Source organism: Brachyistius frenatus, unplaced genomic scaffold (genome assembly GCF_029030835.1).
Source record: "Brachyistius frenatus isolate BFR_SWC_R1_liver_20210118 unplaced genomic scaffold, ASM2903083v1 Contig_112, whole genome shotgun sequence".
Classification (NCBI taxonomy): Eukaryota; Metazoa; Chordata; class Actinopteri; family Embiotocidae; genus Brachyistius; species Brachyistius frenatus.
The window spans coordinates 347,501-362,753 of record NW_027210711.1 but is presented as its reverse complement, the minus strand read 5'-3'; the positions used below and the strand labels follow the sequence as shown (position 1 = coordinate 362,753).

At 45.9% G+C, this 15,253-nt stretch overlaps 2 protein-coding genes across 6 annotated transcripts in view; one reads left to right on the top strand and one right to left on the bottom strand.

Moving 5' to 3' along the window:
* Nucleotides 1-11,884, top strand: part of enpp4 (ectonucleotide pyrophosphatase/phosphodiesterase 4) — a 113,029-nt gene extending 101,145 nt beyond the window's left edge. For 3 of the 4 annotated variants that reach the window (XM_069712807.1, XM_069712808.1, XM_069712805.1), the window contains 7 exons: nt 902-1,133; nt 1,265-1,543; nt 1,650-1,754; nt 2,170-2,368; nt 2,515-2,685; nt 2,966-3,235; nt 3,812-5,009. In XM_069712807.1, coding sequence (XP_069568908.1) covers nt 903-1,133; nt 1,265-1,543; nt 1,650-1,754; nt 2,170-2,368; nt 2,515-2,685; nt 2,966-3,235; nt 3,812-3,918 — 1,362 coding nt within the window. In that variant the 5' untranslated portion in view covers nt 902 and the 3' untranslated portion in view covers nt 3,919-5,009. Of the gene's footprint in view, nt 1-901; nt 1,134-1,264; nt 1,544-1,649; nt 1,755-2,169; nt 2,369-2,514; nt 2,686-2,965; nt 3,236-3,811; nt 5,010-10,751 lie in introns of those variants that run through there. The other variant, XR_011311526.1, reaches the window with a different exon arrangement.
* The window catches only part of xkr6a (XK, Kell blood group complex subunit-related family, member 6a), a 13,282-nt gene continuing 5,086 nt past the window's right edge, over nt 7,058-15,253 (bottom strand). The window contains exons 3-5 of one of the 2 annotated variants that reach the window (XM_069712788.1): nt 14,331-14,748; nt 13,092-13,632; nt 7,058-7,068 (exon numbers count right to left, since the gene is read on the bottom strand). In XM_069712788.1, coding sequence (XP_069568889.1) covers nt 13,128-13,632; nt 14,331-14,748 — 923 coding nt within the window. In that variant the 3' untranslated portion in view covers nt 7,058-7,068; nt 13,092-13,127. Of the gene's footprint in view, nt 7,069-9,787; nt 13,633-14,330; nt 14,749-15,253 lie in introns of those variants that run through there. The other variant, XM_069712786.1, reaches the window with a different exon arrangement.

Genomic DNA, 15,253 nt, shown 5'->3' with positions numbered 1-15,253 from the left:
TCGCGAGGAGATAATCCAATCTTTTGCTGGAGTGGCTGAATGAGGGGAATGAGGGCAAATCACATTTGATAATAGAAGTTGAAGGGAACTTCTATTATCAAATGTGATTTGAGGAGGAACATCACGTAGAAATAGACTCGGTTAGAAAAGCATTACTGTAATGTCATTATATGGCAAAGATGCATTTAGAAATACCGGAACAATTTAGAAAAACTCCTTTTTTGGGGGGGGCATTAGATGCACTTTATCTGTGCACAGCTGGTTTAAATTCAAACTTACATTTCTGTCTTTAAAAACAAAAACAAAAACAAATCATCTACTGCTTTAAGGCTACTAATATGTTAGATTATTGATATTCTTGTGGATCCTAAACGGGTGTTAAAATCTTCACGAATGAATGTCTTTATTGGCGCAACCGGTTTAAACTCTGTCCCGTGGCAGGACGCCGGTGCACTTCTGAACACGCACAGGTGATTCGTACCATGACAATAATCAACAACCGCATCAAACGCGATATAACGAAATGCATCAAATGCCAGCCACGTGTAATCCCAACTCGGGACCCCAAAGGGCAGGAAAGTGAGCGAGTCCCGCAGCTGTAATACCTTCCAGATGTTTTCCCTCAAACATTTACACCAAACCACCCCCTCCCCACTTCCCCAATAGAGATGGATAAACTCAGGACACGTAGTGTTTTTGTTTTTTTTTTATTTTCTGTTTCAAATCCTCTTTTATTTTTCACAGTAAGTAGGAAGTGAGAATCGGCCTCTCTTCAAGGACAAAGCGAACGCGGCCCGGTTTCTGGGAGACGGGTTTCTTCCAGCCTGGTGTCCTGCTAAGTGGTTTTATTATGAATGAACTGATCAAGTGTCCTCTTCCCTCCTTTCTTTCACACTGTCAGGATGCTACTTCAAACACTGCTGGGCTTCCTGTGTGCCGTCGGTGCTTCGGCAACAGACAACGACACGGCTCCTACTCCTCCGCTGCTGCTGGTGTCGTTCGACGGGTTCAGAGCCGACTACCTGCAGAGGTTCCCCATGCCGAACCTGAAGCTCCTGTACGACCAGGGGGTCCTGGTGGAGCAGCTCACCAACGTCTTCGTCACCAAGACGTTTCCGAACCACTACAGCCTGGTAGGCAACGCTCACTCGCACCTTCGCGTGTCGCAAATCAGCCGAGCGGTTTTGCGTCGGGAACGCGTTGCACTGTAAACTGAAATGCATCACGTGTCGCCATGACAACGGGGTTCTGACCGCCCGTCCAGGTGACCGGGCTGTACGCGGAGTCTCACGGCATCCTGGCCAGCAACATGTACGACCCCGTCAGCCATAAGCACTTCCACATCACCGACGACACCGACCCGATGTGGTGGAGCGAGGCGCGGCCGCTCTGGCTCACGGCGCTCGACTCCGGCTACGAGACGGCGGCCATGATGTGGCCCGGCTCCGACGTGGCCATCGGCAACCGCACGGCGACGCACTTCTCCCCCTACAGCGCCGACGTGCCGTTCCAGCAGCGGCTGGGCAACGTGACCAAGTGGATGGTAGGAAGCGGAGCGCTCGAAACGTCCCGAGGCGGGAGACCCGTCAGATTTGTAAAAGTCCGGGAGGGTCGTCTGACTCCCTGTATCCTTCTCACCTTCCCACCAGGAGCAGGGAGTGATGTTCTCGGCTCTTTACTGGGAGGAGCCGGACCGGTCGGGTCACATGTTTGGCCCTGACAACACCACCGCCATGAGCAAAGCGCTGAAGGAGGTACGGTTGCCCAAAATAAAGACACCTCTGCTGTCCATGTTATTGCGTTGAATAATTGACCCGTCGCGTATTTTATGAATGGTTCTTGATCTTTAAAAAAAAAAAAAAAAAGCTTTTAGACTCGCCACCAAGTCTGCTGTCTTGCTTGCAGGCTGACATGTTCAATTTATAAATATATAATAAAACTATAAAGTGATATTAGAATAAGCTCGCCGTTACCCAACGTCTCATCACGGATCTCCTTTCACTGGACGGAAACAGTTCATGGCGGACGTGTGTGTGTGTGTGTGTGTGTGTGTGTGTGTGTGTGTGTGTGTGTGTGTGTGTGTGTGTGTGTGTGTGTGTGTGTGTGTGCGCGCGTGTGCGTGTGTGTGCGTGCGCGTGTGCGTGTGCGTGTGTTTTTTTGTGCTATCAGGTTGACGAGAACATCGGCCTGCTGGTGTCGGAGCTGAAGCGGACCAACCTCTGGGGTCGCGTCAACATCCTGATAACCAGCGACCACGGCATGACGCAGTGCTCGGCCGAGCGCCTCATACGGCTGGACGACTGCCTCCACCCGGACAACTACACGCTGGTGGACCTCACGCCCGTCGCCGCCCTCATCCCGCAGAAAGGTGACGAGGACGACGTCACGCGAACGAGACAGACGAGCCCGAGCGCAAACGCGGACGTCATTGTGATTTCATTGTTGCCTGAAGTTTAAATCCCCCCCCCCACCCCTCCACCCCACCCCCACACCTTCCCCCGTTGTGTTACTCAGACCCAGAGGCCGTCTTCGCCGTGCTCAGCAGATGCCACGCCCACATGAAGGCGTACTTGAAGGAGAACATCCCCGACAGGCTGCACTACCGCAACAACGAGCGCATCCAGCCAATCATACTGATCGCTGACGAGGGCTGGACGATAGTACAGAGAGGGAACCTGACGCGCTGTACGTGTCATAATTATTATTGTTACGACATGATTCCTCGTTGTGATGAAGGAAATTTTGTTTTTGTTTTTGTTTATCACGGCTCACATAGCGAGCCGTTTATATTTTCCAATCAAATTTAAGGTTTTAATGAATATTTGTTTAAAATAAGAGCGCCAAACTGAAAACGAATTAAACGCATATATTAAGTCCTTTTAATATACAACTTGTCACTCAAACTCAAACAAAATACAAGTAGAGTCCCTTAATAAGCTTCTCCTCCCCCCCCCCCCTCCCTCAGTGGGCGACCACGGCTACGACAACTCCCTACCCAGCATGCACCCCTTCCTGGCGGCGGCGGGCCCCAGCTTCCGGCAGGGTTACCGGATCGGCAGCATGCAGAGCGTGGACGTTTACCCGCTCATGTGCCGCCTGCTGTCGGTGCCGCCGCAGCCCAACAACGGCACCCTGACCTCGGCCCGGTGCCTGCTGGCGGCCGAGAGCTGCTGGGACGTCCCGCTGGTGGTCGGCCTGGTGGTGGGCGTCATGCTGGCGCTCAGCGCGATCACCGGTGAGTATGAATAAACGGCAAATGCATTGGTGTTGAAAGAGGAGGAGAGGTGTTTATCAGGGAGTTTTAAATACTCTTTTTAGTTGCCATTTATCAAAATGTAATATTTTCCATGTAGTCTTTTTTTTTTTTTTTTATCATGTTTCATGTGTTTTTATCCTCCTTTCCATTCGTCAACAAGTGGAAACTCTTCAGTGAAAAAAAAATGGGCCTTTTCTTGTTCCTGCTCAGGAAATCACAAACATGCAGGAAAATGTAAATTTCAAAAGCTTTGGCTGCAAAATGATGAATTTAAAGACTGGGAGATAAATAATAAATACATTTTTTTTTTTTTTTAAAAATAGACGACCGCCGAGATAAATGTAAAGTTTGTAAAATGAATATAGATCTATCGAATACGCCATGCTCGTCTTCTCGTCGTTCCCGTTTTGAAAACCTTTCTTCGCCCGAGGCCGAGTGTGTTTCTGAGGCCGCAGTTGTGTGTGTGATCATCGTCGTGCAGTAGCTTCAAGCGGTGGAACCGTTTTCCCTGTTCGTTACGGAGTGTGACATTTCATCGCCTCCGTCCCTCCTCAGTCCTGTTCAGGTACCTGAGGGTCCGCCGCCCCTCCGGCTCCCGGCCCTTCCAGAGGCTGCAGGTGGACTTCGACGACGACGACGACGACGACCCCATGTTGGAGTAAAGCCGAGCCGAGCCGGTCCGATCGCCGTCTGTGTTGCCTATTTGGCGCTCCGATAGGTATTTCACACGTCGCGCTTTCCTGTCCGTCCTTTCCCTCTGACACGCCTGTTTGTTGACGAGTCGAAGGAACGGTTGTTTGAAAAGCCTGCGGGCGTCCTGACGCCCGCTGAGGAGCTGGGAAAGTCTCCGTGATGTTACTGTCCTTAGAAATCCTCCGACTTGAACGCACCACGAGAAGCCGGCGGGATGTTACTTCATTAGAGGAAACACTGAAGGGGTCGGAGGACAATCAAAAAAAAAAAGATTCATTATTTTATTCTGGGACAAGAAGAGAAAACGTATATGTTTGAAAACCATATGTTGTTTCTGTTTATTTTCCGTGTAATCATGTTGTTTTTTGTAGTTGTAGTGGCGCATTCTGCCAGCAGAGGGAGCCAGTAGCTCATTTATTTACACTGAATCTCACCGAGATCATCTTCAACTGTCTTTATCCTTCAGATTTCTTCACCGCACTCTTCCTCTCTGGGTTCATTTGTTACACTGATAGCCGAGTCAGCAGAATAACGCTTTAATCCCTCTTCGCTTTCCCTATATTTGCATGCTTTTTTGAGAGGGTAATTTCTATGCAAATTGCTGCACTTCCAGCGGAGGTGTGTGAGGCGTCCATCTGTGCTTCCAAAGACGACACCAAAGACTATTATTAGGATGCACAACAGATGATCTGACGAGATAATCACCACATAAAAAAGTGAATTTCATACAAAGAGATTTATATCAGGAAATTGAAGCTATATAATAGTAATAATAATAATTCTGAACATCAGGTGGGGTAGCGCCACACTGGATCACCTCCATTTAAATTCAGGTTGTGGGATTAAACTTGAACTTTTTATTTTTTTTTATTTTATTTTTTTAAATGTATCTTACTATAGAGAGTAAACAGCCGCAGGTCTGTTGTCCCGCTTACTGTACTTAGACGGGGAACACACGGATGTTTGCGGGGATCCAAAAGTGTGGCGTGTTGCTGCTAAAGGTCAAAGGGTAAGTCCACTTCGATTCCACGTTTGTCTTATTATAAGCAAATCCAGTGGGGGGAAAAAAAAAACAACAACATTGAATTAATCCGACTAGGACGGATTTTATACGAATCTAAAATCTAGTATATCTCTTTTTTTTTTAAAGTTTTTTTTTTTTTATGTGCTGTAGAGCTCGATTGTTGTCCATTAAATATTAAAAACACACACACACTGTCTTACAGCAACAAATGGGTATTCATCCGCAGCTGAAAATAGTCCCCCGACAATTATGATCTCTTCCTGATTCAGGAATATACGCTACACACTCCAGTACCCAGCAGCTTCAGGAAGTTATTTATAATTCTGCAATATATGATGATAACAAACAGTGAATTATTATTATTGTTTTTTTTTTTTTTTGTCTTTTCATTGGATCTGTTGACAACAACCACGTTACTGCAAACTTCGTCCTTTAATGCAGCGCTGCTCGCGGTCTTCTCTAAGCGTGTATGTAGGGATACGTGTACACTGGTCATGCACTGATACTTCTGGCTGCTCAAAGAAGGGAAAAGGAAAACTTCGTATGTCTTAACTATTGCCATGTTCCTTCTTCTGAATAAAAAATATAGAAATATGAAATTACTGCTGATGCCTTGATATATGAAGAAAAATAAGACGAGCGCAAGAGTCTTTTAAAATTCAGACCACATGAACACATTTAGGAACATTTAAGGGAAAGAAAATCCCCAATTGCACCGTCCTCTATATCTAACAGTAATTTTGTGCCATGAAGGATTTCTCTGGTTTAAACTACAGTTTGGAAATTTTGATGGTTATTATATTTCTGTGCGTTTTGAATTCTTCACGTCAGCTGCTTCTTTGCACTCCTATTTGTGTTTGATCCTCGAAGTTACTGCGTTCACAGGTGGACAAATACATGTTGTACTATGCAAACTGCGCCTGTAGAGAAATATGTTTGGTTTAATGACATTAAAAAGAAAAAAAAAGAGACTGAAGTTGAATGAAAATCTGACTTTTTGTTTAAAAAAAAAAAAAAAAACTCGTGTCAAATGTCAATGCAAAAGGAGGAGCGACACACATTTGGAAAAATTAATTTATATTCCTTTATATTTTTTTTTCTCCATCGCAGTCACAACATTACAATGTAATAAAATGGTAAATATATAAAATCAAAGTCAATACTGACGCATATACATTTCTGTCTCGTGTTCAAAACCAAATGAACTGTACATGTTTTCATTTATATCTGTTTTACATCTTTAAAATCTGTCATAATTTCTATGTAGTCATCTGTATTATTGTAAATCTCTTGTCTCTTCACAGATAAATAGACTTTATTTTTCAGGAGGTATTGTAACAAAAATAACACATTTCCTAACGCTGGCGTCCCGAACAGCCAGAGAAAATATCGTTCAACTCTTCCCCAGAATGCGTTTACACGACCGCGGACACACGATACAAACAAAAGACAAACCGGAGATGCGCCACGTGTCTTCTCGTTTCGCGCCCGTCTCGATTGCGGTTGGTCGGAAATATTTGGTGTGAGTTAGGGAGACTCCGCCCCCCCCCAAAAAAAAAATAGACCAGAAGGTTCCTGAATGGTTGTTTCTATGAGCTGACGCAGGAGTGGTTTGGACGTGACGGCAGCCGTCGTTACTACGGGGAAGTCGGGGAGGCGTTCGTGCAGGAAGTACCGGATGTGCTTGTGTAGCTCCGCCCACCCCTTTGATCTCGCGGCCTAAAATGTGCTTGTCGGAATAATGTGCACGTGCTTTTGTCTTAATCACCCGACCTGCGTGGCTTCGGTGTCATCAGCGAGTCGGCTCGGCTCGCGTTGTTCACGCCGTGCCGATGTTTGGATGGGAAGCATTTCGTCAGGCGCGTCAAGAGTTTTACACTCGTTTCCAGTTCATTTGTGCTCTGATTTGTTTTTGAAGTAACCCTGACATTTTGGAAAATACACTATATTCACTTTTTTTTTTTTTTGGAGTTTTTACACTAAATATGAAGCTAAAGTCGGGAGACATTGGTGCGGCTGTCTGGCTACATCACCTCCTCAACCCCCCACCCAAACCCCCCCCCCGCCTCACAGGTCTAATATCAGTGTGCTTATACTCAAGACAACACGATGGCACAGACTCCTACGAAAAACAGTTTCCAGTCCGACTTGTATTTTTCTTCTCTCGTCTTACATTCTGGATATTTATAAAGAACATTTACGATCAGTACATTTGAAAGAGCCATCGAAGCAAAAACCCATGAAACATAGATCCAACTGAGGAGGAGTCCCGGGAAGAAAAAAAAAGCTATTTACAATCTAAAGGCCGACCACAAGAAAATAAAAGCTACTGTTGCACATCAAATTGGCTAGAGCTACTTTGTTTTTTTTTTTGTCTTTTTTTTCTCCTCAAGCTTGAAGAACACAGTAGAAAAGCATGACCCCGACAAAATAAAAGCTCACGGTACATCTTCTAGATACATCCAAGTTAAGGTTTAGTTTGACCCCGCCCTGTGCTCGTCGTATCCAAAAACCCGAGTCGACACCGCCGATGTCCTCCCCGCTCGTTCTGTGTGGTTGAATTTGTGCTGAAACAACCAAAACCTCTCGGGGGGGGGGGGGAGGGAGGGGGGCTCGCACAAGGAGAGGACTTCAAACGCGGTCCGACTCGGATCTGGTTGAAACTGGTCCGAGATCAGAAACGGCTCGGTTCTACAAAGCCGTGACGAGTAATGACGCTCGCAGCTCCGGACCGAGCGAGTAAAACTTTGGCTAAAAAAAAAAAAAAGCATATGAAGCATTAGTGACACATACGGTAGCTTACACACACACACACACACACACACACACACACACACACACACACACACACACACACACACACACACACACACACAGCCTTACCACAGGCCTCATATGCTTTAGACCCTGATAGTGGAACATTTATGTGTTTATCCAAAGGGGGAAAAAAACCCAAAAGAAACGTTCTCATTTTGATTTTCACAATAAGATGCACATTCCTCAGTCGGGAGGCGTCACTCATCCCAGTTATTTCCAAAGTAAAGGTACATTACACTGTTTTTTTTCCCCCACCCTCCCGACTAATTTAAAATCCAACAAAAGACAATCTTAATAGAGGAGAAATGTCAAATAGAAATATCATCAACAAATGCAAAAAAACTTAAAAAAAATGTAAACAAATGGTACATCAGGTGGTTGCATTGCTGCACGTTAACACTTCATGGTTTCTTGTGTCCTCGAACAAATAATGACCACAAAAAAAAAAAAAAAAGAGGCTAAAAGACACTAAAACAAGTGAGAACAGTGATGTGGTATTTTTTTTTTTTTTTGGATTAAACTTTCTGCCTGTAACTGTGCATAGCTGTGGATGTGCAGCCATGCAGTAGCGACATGACCGGACGTTTAATGTCCGACCGAGTGGGCGTGGCTAAAGCGGAAACGTTTCATTTGCAGCGCGCCGACTCGACTGATTGGACGACAGGACACAGACCGAAGTACGACACCTGCACTTGGACGCGTCGAGTCCGAACGCTGCACATGAATATATTTCAGTACGTAGCTGTATTATTTGGTTGTGCACCGACCTGATTCTGGCTGACTTAACCTGATTGGCTTGGAGCTAAAAGGGAGGGGGGGGGGGGTGTTTTGGGGGGTGAAAAGGTCAGAGGTCAGTCAGTAGCTGCTCCGACCATTCAAAACAAACCGCACACAGGAAGCCGCGACTCTTCAAAACCTTTAGTCGTGCCCTCGACTCTTAAAACATTCAAGCGAGAAGGAAAAAAAAAAAAAAAATGCCGTTTCGCTTTTGATTTCCGACCCCCCCTCCATGTACAATTTCCACACGGGAGCGTACGAAGAAGCAGGACCGCCTTCCTGTAAATGTAAATAATGCACCTCGGGTAAAGGCAACGGAGCTCCGGCGCGTGTCGCTCGGTTTCACAGAGACGGAGGGCGTTTGCCGTTTTTTTTTTTTCTTTTCTTTTCTTTTCTTTTCTTTTCGTCCGCTCTCCGCGTGAATTTAAATGTTGTTTCGCTCCTCGACCGGTCTGAATGTGGGACGCTCTCGACAACTTTACACCAAAAAAAAAAAAAAAACACCATCCGGATTACTCGATAGCACCATATGAATATTGTTCCCAAATTATAAAGGGGTAAGGGATTGGTGGACGTTTGTATGTGTGTGTGTGTGTGTGTGTGTGTGTGTTAAAGCAGTGAGGTAGGGACACACCCCAATGTTCTTACACTACTTTTTACTGTGTGTCTGCATGTGTGAAGAAAACCCCGTGTGTGTGTGTGTGTGTGTGTGTGTGTGTGTGTGTGTGTGTACACTAAGCACATCTCCCTGCGTTTCGGAGACTTGCATAGCTTTTGCAGGACAGGAAGAGCAGTTGTCCGTTTGGACGGAGCCTTTGGCGCGGCCTCGGCCTCGAACAGAAGGCAGTACTCAAGTTGCACCATATAATTCAAAGGGACAAGCTGCCCTTTTTGCACCATAAGCACGTAAGTGTGTGTTGTTTTCCTACTCGCACCATATGAAGTGGGATTAGCAGCCAATTGACTTTGAGAGCGTCGCACCATGTGAACACCGACGCGGCCGCTTCCTGTCGCGCCGACCGAGTCTTCTTCTTCTTTTTTTTTTTTTTTTTGCCGGTTTGCAGCAAATGAACCCATTTAGTTGATCTTTTTTGTTGTTGTTGTTGTTGTTGTTGCTGTCAGTCGGTTAGCACCACAGAAAAATAACGTACGCTCGCTCCTCATCTGCATTACTCAAGAGTTAAAGGGGACACTTCGGCTTGTCTGGTGCTCATCGCCTGTTTGTTTCCCCCCACTGGTCACGTTCGTGATGGTAAATAATACGGCTGCGTCGAGTGATTCTTACTCATTATTTTGTCGCCTATTTCTTTAGGTCATTTGAAAACCACTCAGGGCTGCTGGGTGAATCTTATTGGTTACAAGTCGATCACCAGCAAGAAAAAAAACATTTCTGCTGCGCAACATGTTTATTTTCAGACTTTACTTCAATCTGGGCTTCTTCTTTTTTTTTTTTTTTTTAGCAAAGAGACTCTAAAAATAATGTAAATAAATGATTGGTTTGGGGTGGAGGGGAGTATATATATATATATATATATATATATATCCTTTAAGTTAATTAATCATTTTGAACAATTATCGCGAGTGCCATAAAAATGATAAACATAAAAACAGGTGGATGAATTTGAACTGCAAGTTTCTCATTCTCCCATAAGCTACACTTAAAATAGACTTGTTTTGTTTTTTGTTCATTTGGCTTCAGAGCTGCGAAATACCACTTGCACGCAGCGCCTGAGCGTTATACTGCTGAGAAAACCCTGCTTTTGGTTGGACGCTGCTCGACATACGCAACAAGGAGGACTCACAAGTACGTCCTGCTTCGTTTTAAGAGGTCACCCAACCGAAGAGGTCACAGGCGCGGCAGACTAAAAAAAAAATAATTGACACGTCTGTGAATTGGATGATTCGTGTCACTGGTTATTTCAAATCAACAGATCCACATATTTAAGAGGATGGAAATTGTATTTTTTTTTTTTTTTTTGCTTGATTAATTGTTTAAATTAGTCAATTGTTGTGATTTGTTTTACAGTTTTGACACCAAACATGTTAAAGTGTCCTCTTTTAACTCTCCATTTGTGCTCTTAAGTGGTTTGAACCTGCTTCATCCTCTGGGACAGCAGCACTAATAAAGAAGCGTGTGCGTGTGTGTGTGTGTGTGTGTGTGTGTGTGTGTGTGTGTGATTTCAGGAGCCAGTGACTGATGTCTCGCCTGCCAACGTACAACAGCTTGAATTACAGGGATAAACAAAACAAAACAGAATAAATCATAACGAGCCGCACATCACAGCTCAGCCGTGGGCGGCTTTCGGAGGAGTCGGTGTTGGACGCGGTAGAGAGGAGGACAAGTCATCGGGACGGTCGTGATGACTTTGAGGTCCGGCCGACGCTGTTTTATATCGAGCTTCGGCGGCGGCGTGGGACCAACGTGGGTGACGCATCGCACGCAGAAATATGTGGTAGACGTAAAAGATATCAAAAATAAGTCGCCGTGCATTTGCTCTTTGCAAGGAAAATGTAAAGATTCGTCATTGTTGCTGTTTATCGTGATAAAACCCGACTTAACCTGATTGTATTGAACACATTAGCTGTTGACAGCGTAAGTACATATTTGACCTCCCAGAAACCCTTTTTAACCATAACAGGAAGTGATGGAGAACAAGTCTTCGAGCCCCGGACGACAGACGGACTATAAACGTATGTTCCTCCTGTTTTTGTTTTTTTTATACGACTTATGACGCAACAATTAGATTCATGACATAATTATTAGAGCCCGACCGATACCGGGAAGTAAAAGTATTCCGATATTTCTACATCAAGACGATATTGTTATTAAACTCGGGATATTTTACGCTTTAACGGTAAAACTTTATGGTCCAAAGCGGCATGAGTGCACTGAAACAGTGACCTTCAGGGGAAATGTAATAATTATGAATAGCTATAAATTAAACAACGCAAATAAAACAATTTCTAAATGACCTCAAGCGTCTTTTTTAATGTAATATGTTGTGTAAAAATAAGATTTCACATCAGTCAATACGTGTATATATGCCGATACTCGTCTGCGATTGGCCAAAAATCAACCAATGAAATCGGTCGGGCTCCAATAACCATAAGTAATGCTGCATTTATGAGTCGTTTAAATGTGAAATGGCCTATTTTCGTATTTTCCAAAATACGTTCATTAAATTTAAAAGTTTGACGGCTAATATCTCGCTAAAATATCCATCCAACAACTCCTGAGCAGCTGTTCTCACTAGGTTTGCTCTCGAAGCTCCTCGAGCTGCCAAAGTCACCTATTTGTTCCAGCGCGTACTAATTATTGGGTCTTTTTTTTTTTTTTTTAACATAATTACGTCGCCAACGGCTCGAGAGGCAAACACAATATATTATTTCAAGTTTTTTTTTTTAATCATATTTTGAGCAGCAAACACTTCTCGCTTTCAGAGCCAACACTGTCACGTGTCACGTCGAGGAATACTCCCGACAATCTCCTCGTGCTTATTTACTTTGCGAGTTATATTAGAAGATTCGTAAACAGTCTTTTATCTCTGTTGAATATTAAAGCTGCAGCCAGGAGGCTCTTTTCTGAAGTTTAAAAACTGTAGCTCTGAATTTTTTTTTTTTTGAGGTATTCACTCTAACTAGTTCATTGTCGACTCCACAAAGTCAAAGAAACAGGAACAGCAAGAAACTCTTCAAACTTATTATTTGGAATTATTTTTTTTTCTTTAAAGCTCTTTTCACCTTTAAATTCTTACACCGAGCTGCAGATTTAATTGTACAGAAATAAGAGTTGTATAAATCTTCAAAAAATAAAGCCACTTCCAAAATGATCACAGTACTCCTTTAAAACACTGTCATTAAAACTTTGGGCGAAATTTGGACTTCGTTTTCCCTGTCATGCCTTGCCGTCTCCACGGTAACAACTTCTTAAAACAGATGCGCAACGGTACATTAAAAAAACACCCTTTCTGTACTTAGAAAATATATACACTACCTTTAGACTAGACTAACGACAACATGTTCACAACGTCCTCTCTATTAAAAGTGACTTTGTTTTTTTTTTGTTTTTTTTTTTGCGTGTTCTTTCTTTGTGTCACATCTTTTGATTTTTACTGAAACCCGTGAACACGTGACGGACGCAACAGAAATGGCTCGCGGTTGGTCAAAGACTCCGGTGTTGATACTTGCGCTCATTTCTTAATATATATATATATATATATATATTTTAGAATTTTTTAAAATTATTATTATTATTATTATTATTTTTTTAAATCTTCACAACGAAGCGGGCGCACGTGTGAAATTAAAGAAATGAGAGGGGAGTGAGGAGCGACTGGAGGAGGTGAATAAGAGGAGGAGGAGGAGGAGGAGGAGGATGGACTCGTTGAGTCATGGCCATGGGACTCGCAGGTCGGAGGTGCCTGCGAGGAATGTGAGTGTGTGATTGTGTGCGTGCTTATATCACGTGTTTGTGAATGTGTTTCTAAATCTCCTCTACATGTGAACACCCGTGTATACACACACGTGTTTTTTTTGTGTGTGTGTGTGCTCGTGCGTGTGTCAGAGCGAGGACTCGTACTGCAACAGTTCATACAGCAGGGGTCCGTCACGGTAGCGGATGCCCACGGCGGCCGGCGTTATGTACTGCAGGATGTTTATAGTTCTCCGCAGGCGCCTGTCGACGTAATGGGCGTCCCACGCCGGGTACCGCTTCCTGGGCATGTCGATCTTTATGAGCGGGCCCTCGGGCTTGGAGACGGGGGGCGCGGACCTCACCTGGAAGACGGGGAGACACGTCTCGGCCACGTCCTCTTCGGTCTGCGACTTGGTCATGCGGGCCGGGGTGGGCGGGGCCGTGGGCGGGGCCGAGGGCGGGAGCGGGAGACCCCAGAGCAGCTGGGCGCAGCAGGAGGAGGCGGGGCTCGGCCGGAGGTGCGCGGTGGCCGGGTGCAGGAAGCCGTAGTACAGCAGCATGACCAGGACGCCGCCGGCGAACGTCAGGTAGACGCCGCACAGCGCCGGGACGGCGTAGGAGTCGGTCTGCACGGGGTCCCTGTAGGCGTACCTGCAGCACGGGGACATCACGGCAGTGAAATTCAACGACACGTTTCCAGGTTAACGGGCTAACACGACAAGTGCATTCACGTTTCATTTATTTTGTATTTTAAAGCCGCGTTTGTAAAATACCGTTTAAAGGATGCATCTAAAGTAAGTTTTGTGTGTGTGTGTGTGTGTGTGTAGAAACAATGGAGCCCTGTGGAACAGAGGAGGAAGATGCAGTACGTCGGGCTTTCTTTTACACAGACTGCACCGGCCAGCAGGATCGGGGCTGCCGTCGGCCCGCATATACAATTGTGAGTAGCTGAAATGCAAAATGTAACCCATTTTACACGTTGCACGGAACTCGCTACAACCTGACTGCAGGACTTGGTGTTTCTCGTGTCCTTCCAGCTTTCTGATCATTTATTATTCTAGCTGCGGCTTCTATTGCGCTCCAAGTGACGGAGCGTCTTTCTTTGAATTGCCTCTCCTGGGTTTTCTTCTATTTTTATCCTCCTATGTGGAGTTATTTTGTGTTGTTTCCCCCCCCCCCCCCCCCCCCGCCTCCCCGCTTCTTCTTCAGAAAAGAAAAGCCCTCTCGAGATTTCACAAGTGACAAACCGCTTCCCACTAAAGGGGCCAGGTTGTCGAGATCTTCTTGACGACGTGACGTTAGTCGCGTCCGGGACGTCAGGAGACTCGCAGCTCCTCGGACCGACTCACCACAGGCCGGTGAGGATGGTGTTCTCCGCCAGCACCACGACGTAGTAGGTCACCATCCTGTAGCGCGTGCGGCCCTCCTTCACGTTGAACCAGCAGAAGATGTAGACGATGCCGACCACCATGTTGAAGAGCACCTCCTCCCACTTGGACATGCAGAAGTCGGTGCCGCCGTGCACCACCCAGAAGGCCATGGCGCACCAGTGGACCACCACGAAGATGCCGAAGTAGATGTGGAAGAGGGAGGCGAAGAGGGCGAGCGAGAGGACGCGGGACGAGATGGTGAAGAGGCGCCAGAAGAGGTGCAGCACCGCGCCGCGGTAGCTCATGCTGCGCTGGTCGTCGCGGGAGTCGCGCAGGAGTTTGTGGTAGGAGGCCAGGACCCAGGCGAGGGAGAGGAGGGAGGCCAGGGAGGAGATGCCTGCATAGGAAGAGAATCAGAGTTGGTGACTCACCGGGAGGGGGGAGGGGGGGTGTTTCGCGGAGTGACTGTGAGAGGACTCGTGCCGTGCCAGGAGGTAGAAACGTTTGCCGACGATGCTGAATGCGAAGTTATTTTTGATGTCCCAGCTGCTGGTGCGCATCCACCCACCCCACCCCACCCCCCTCCTCCACCCCCGAGGTACGAGTCACGTATATTTGCATTACAGCAGGAGGTGTCCCCCAAAAGGCCCGAGTGATCGGCGCGAATAACACCTCCCCGGACGAATAAAGAAAGAGGAGGGTGATGGACTTTTTGGCTGTCGCATCCTCTGAACACCTCTGATTGTGCTACCTGAACAAATAAATACAAACAAACAAACAAACAAACAAACACACAGAAAAGCAGCACCGTCTGCAGCCACACATTACCGGGCACAATGTGTGCTAATTGCTAATTACTGTTTGTGCAGCTGCTGATTTGCGCGCGCGCTCTGTTGGCTACA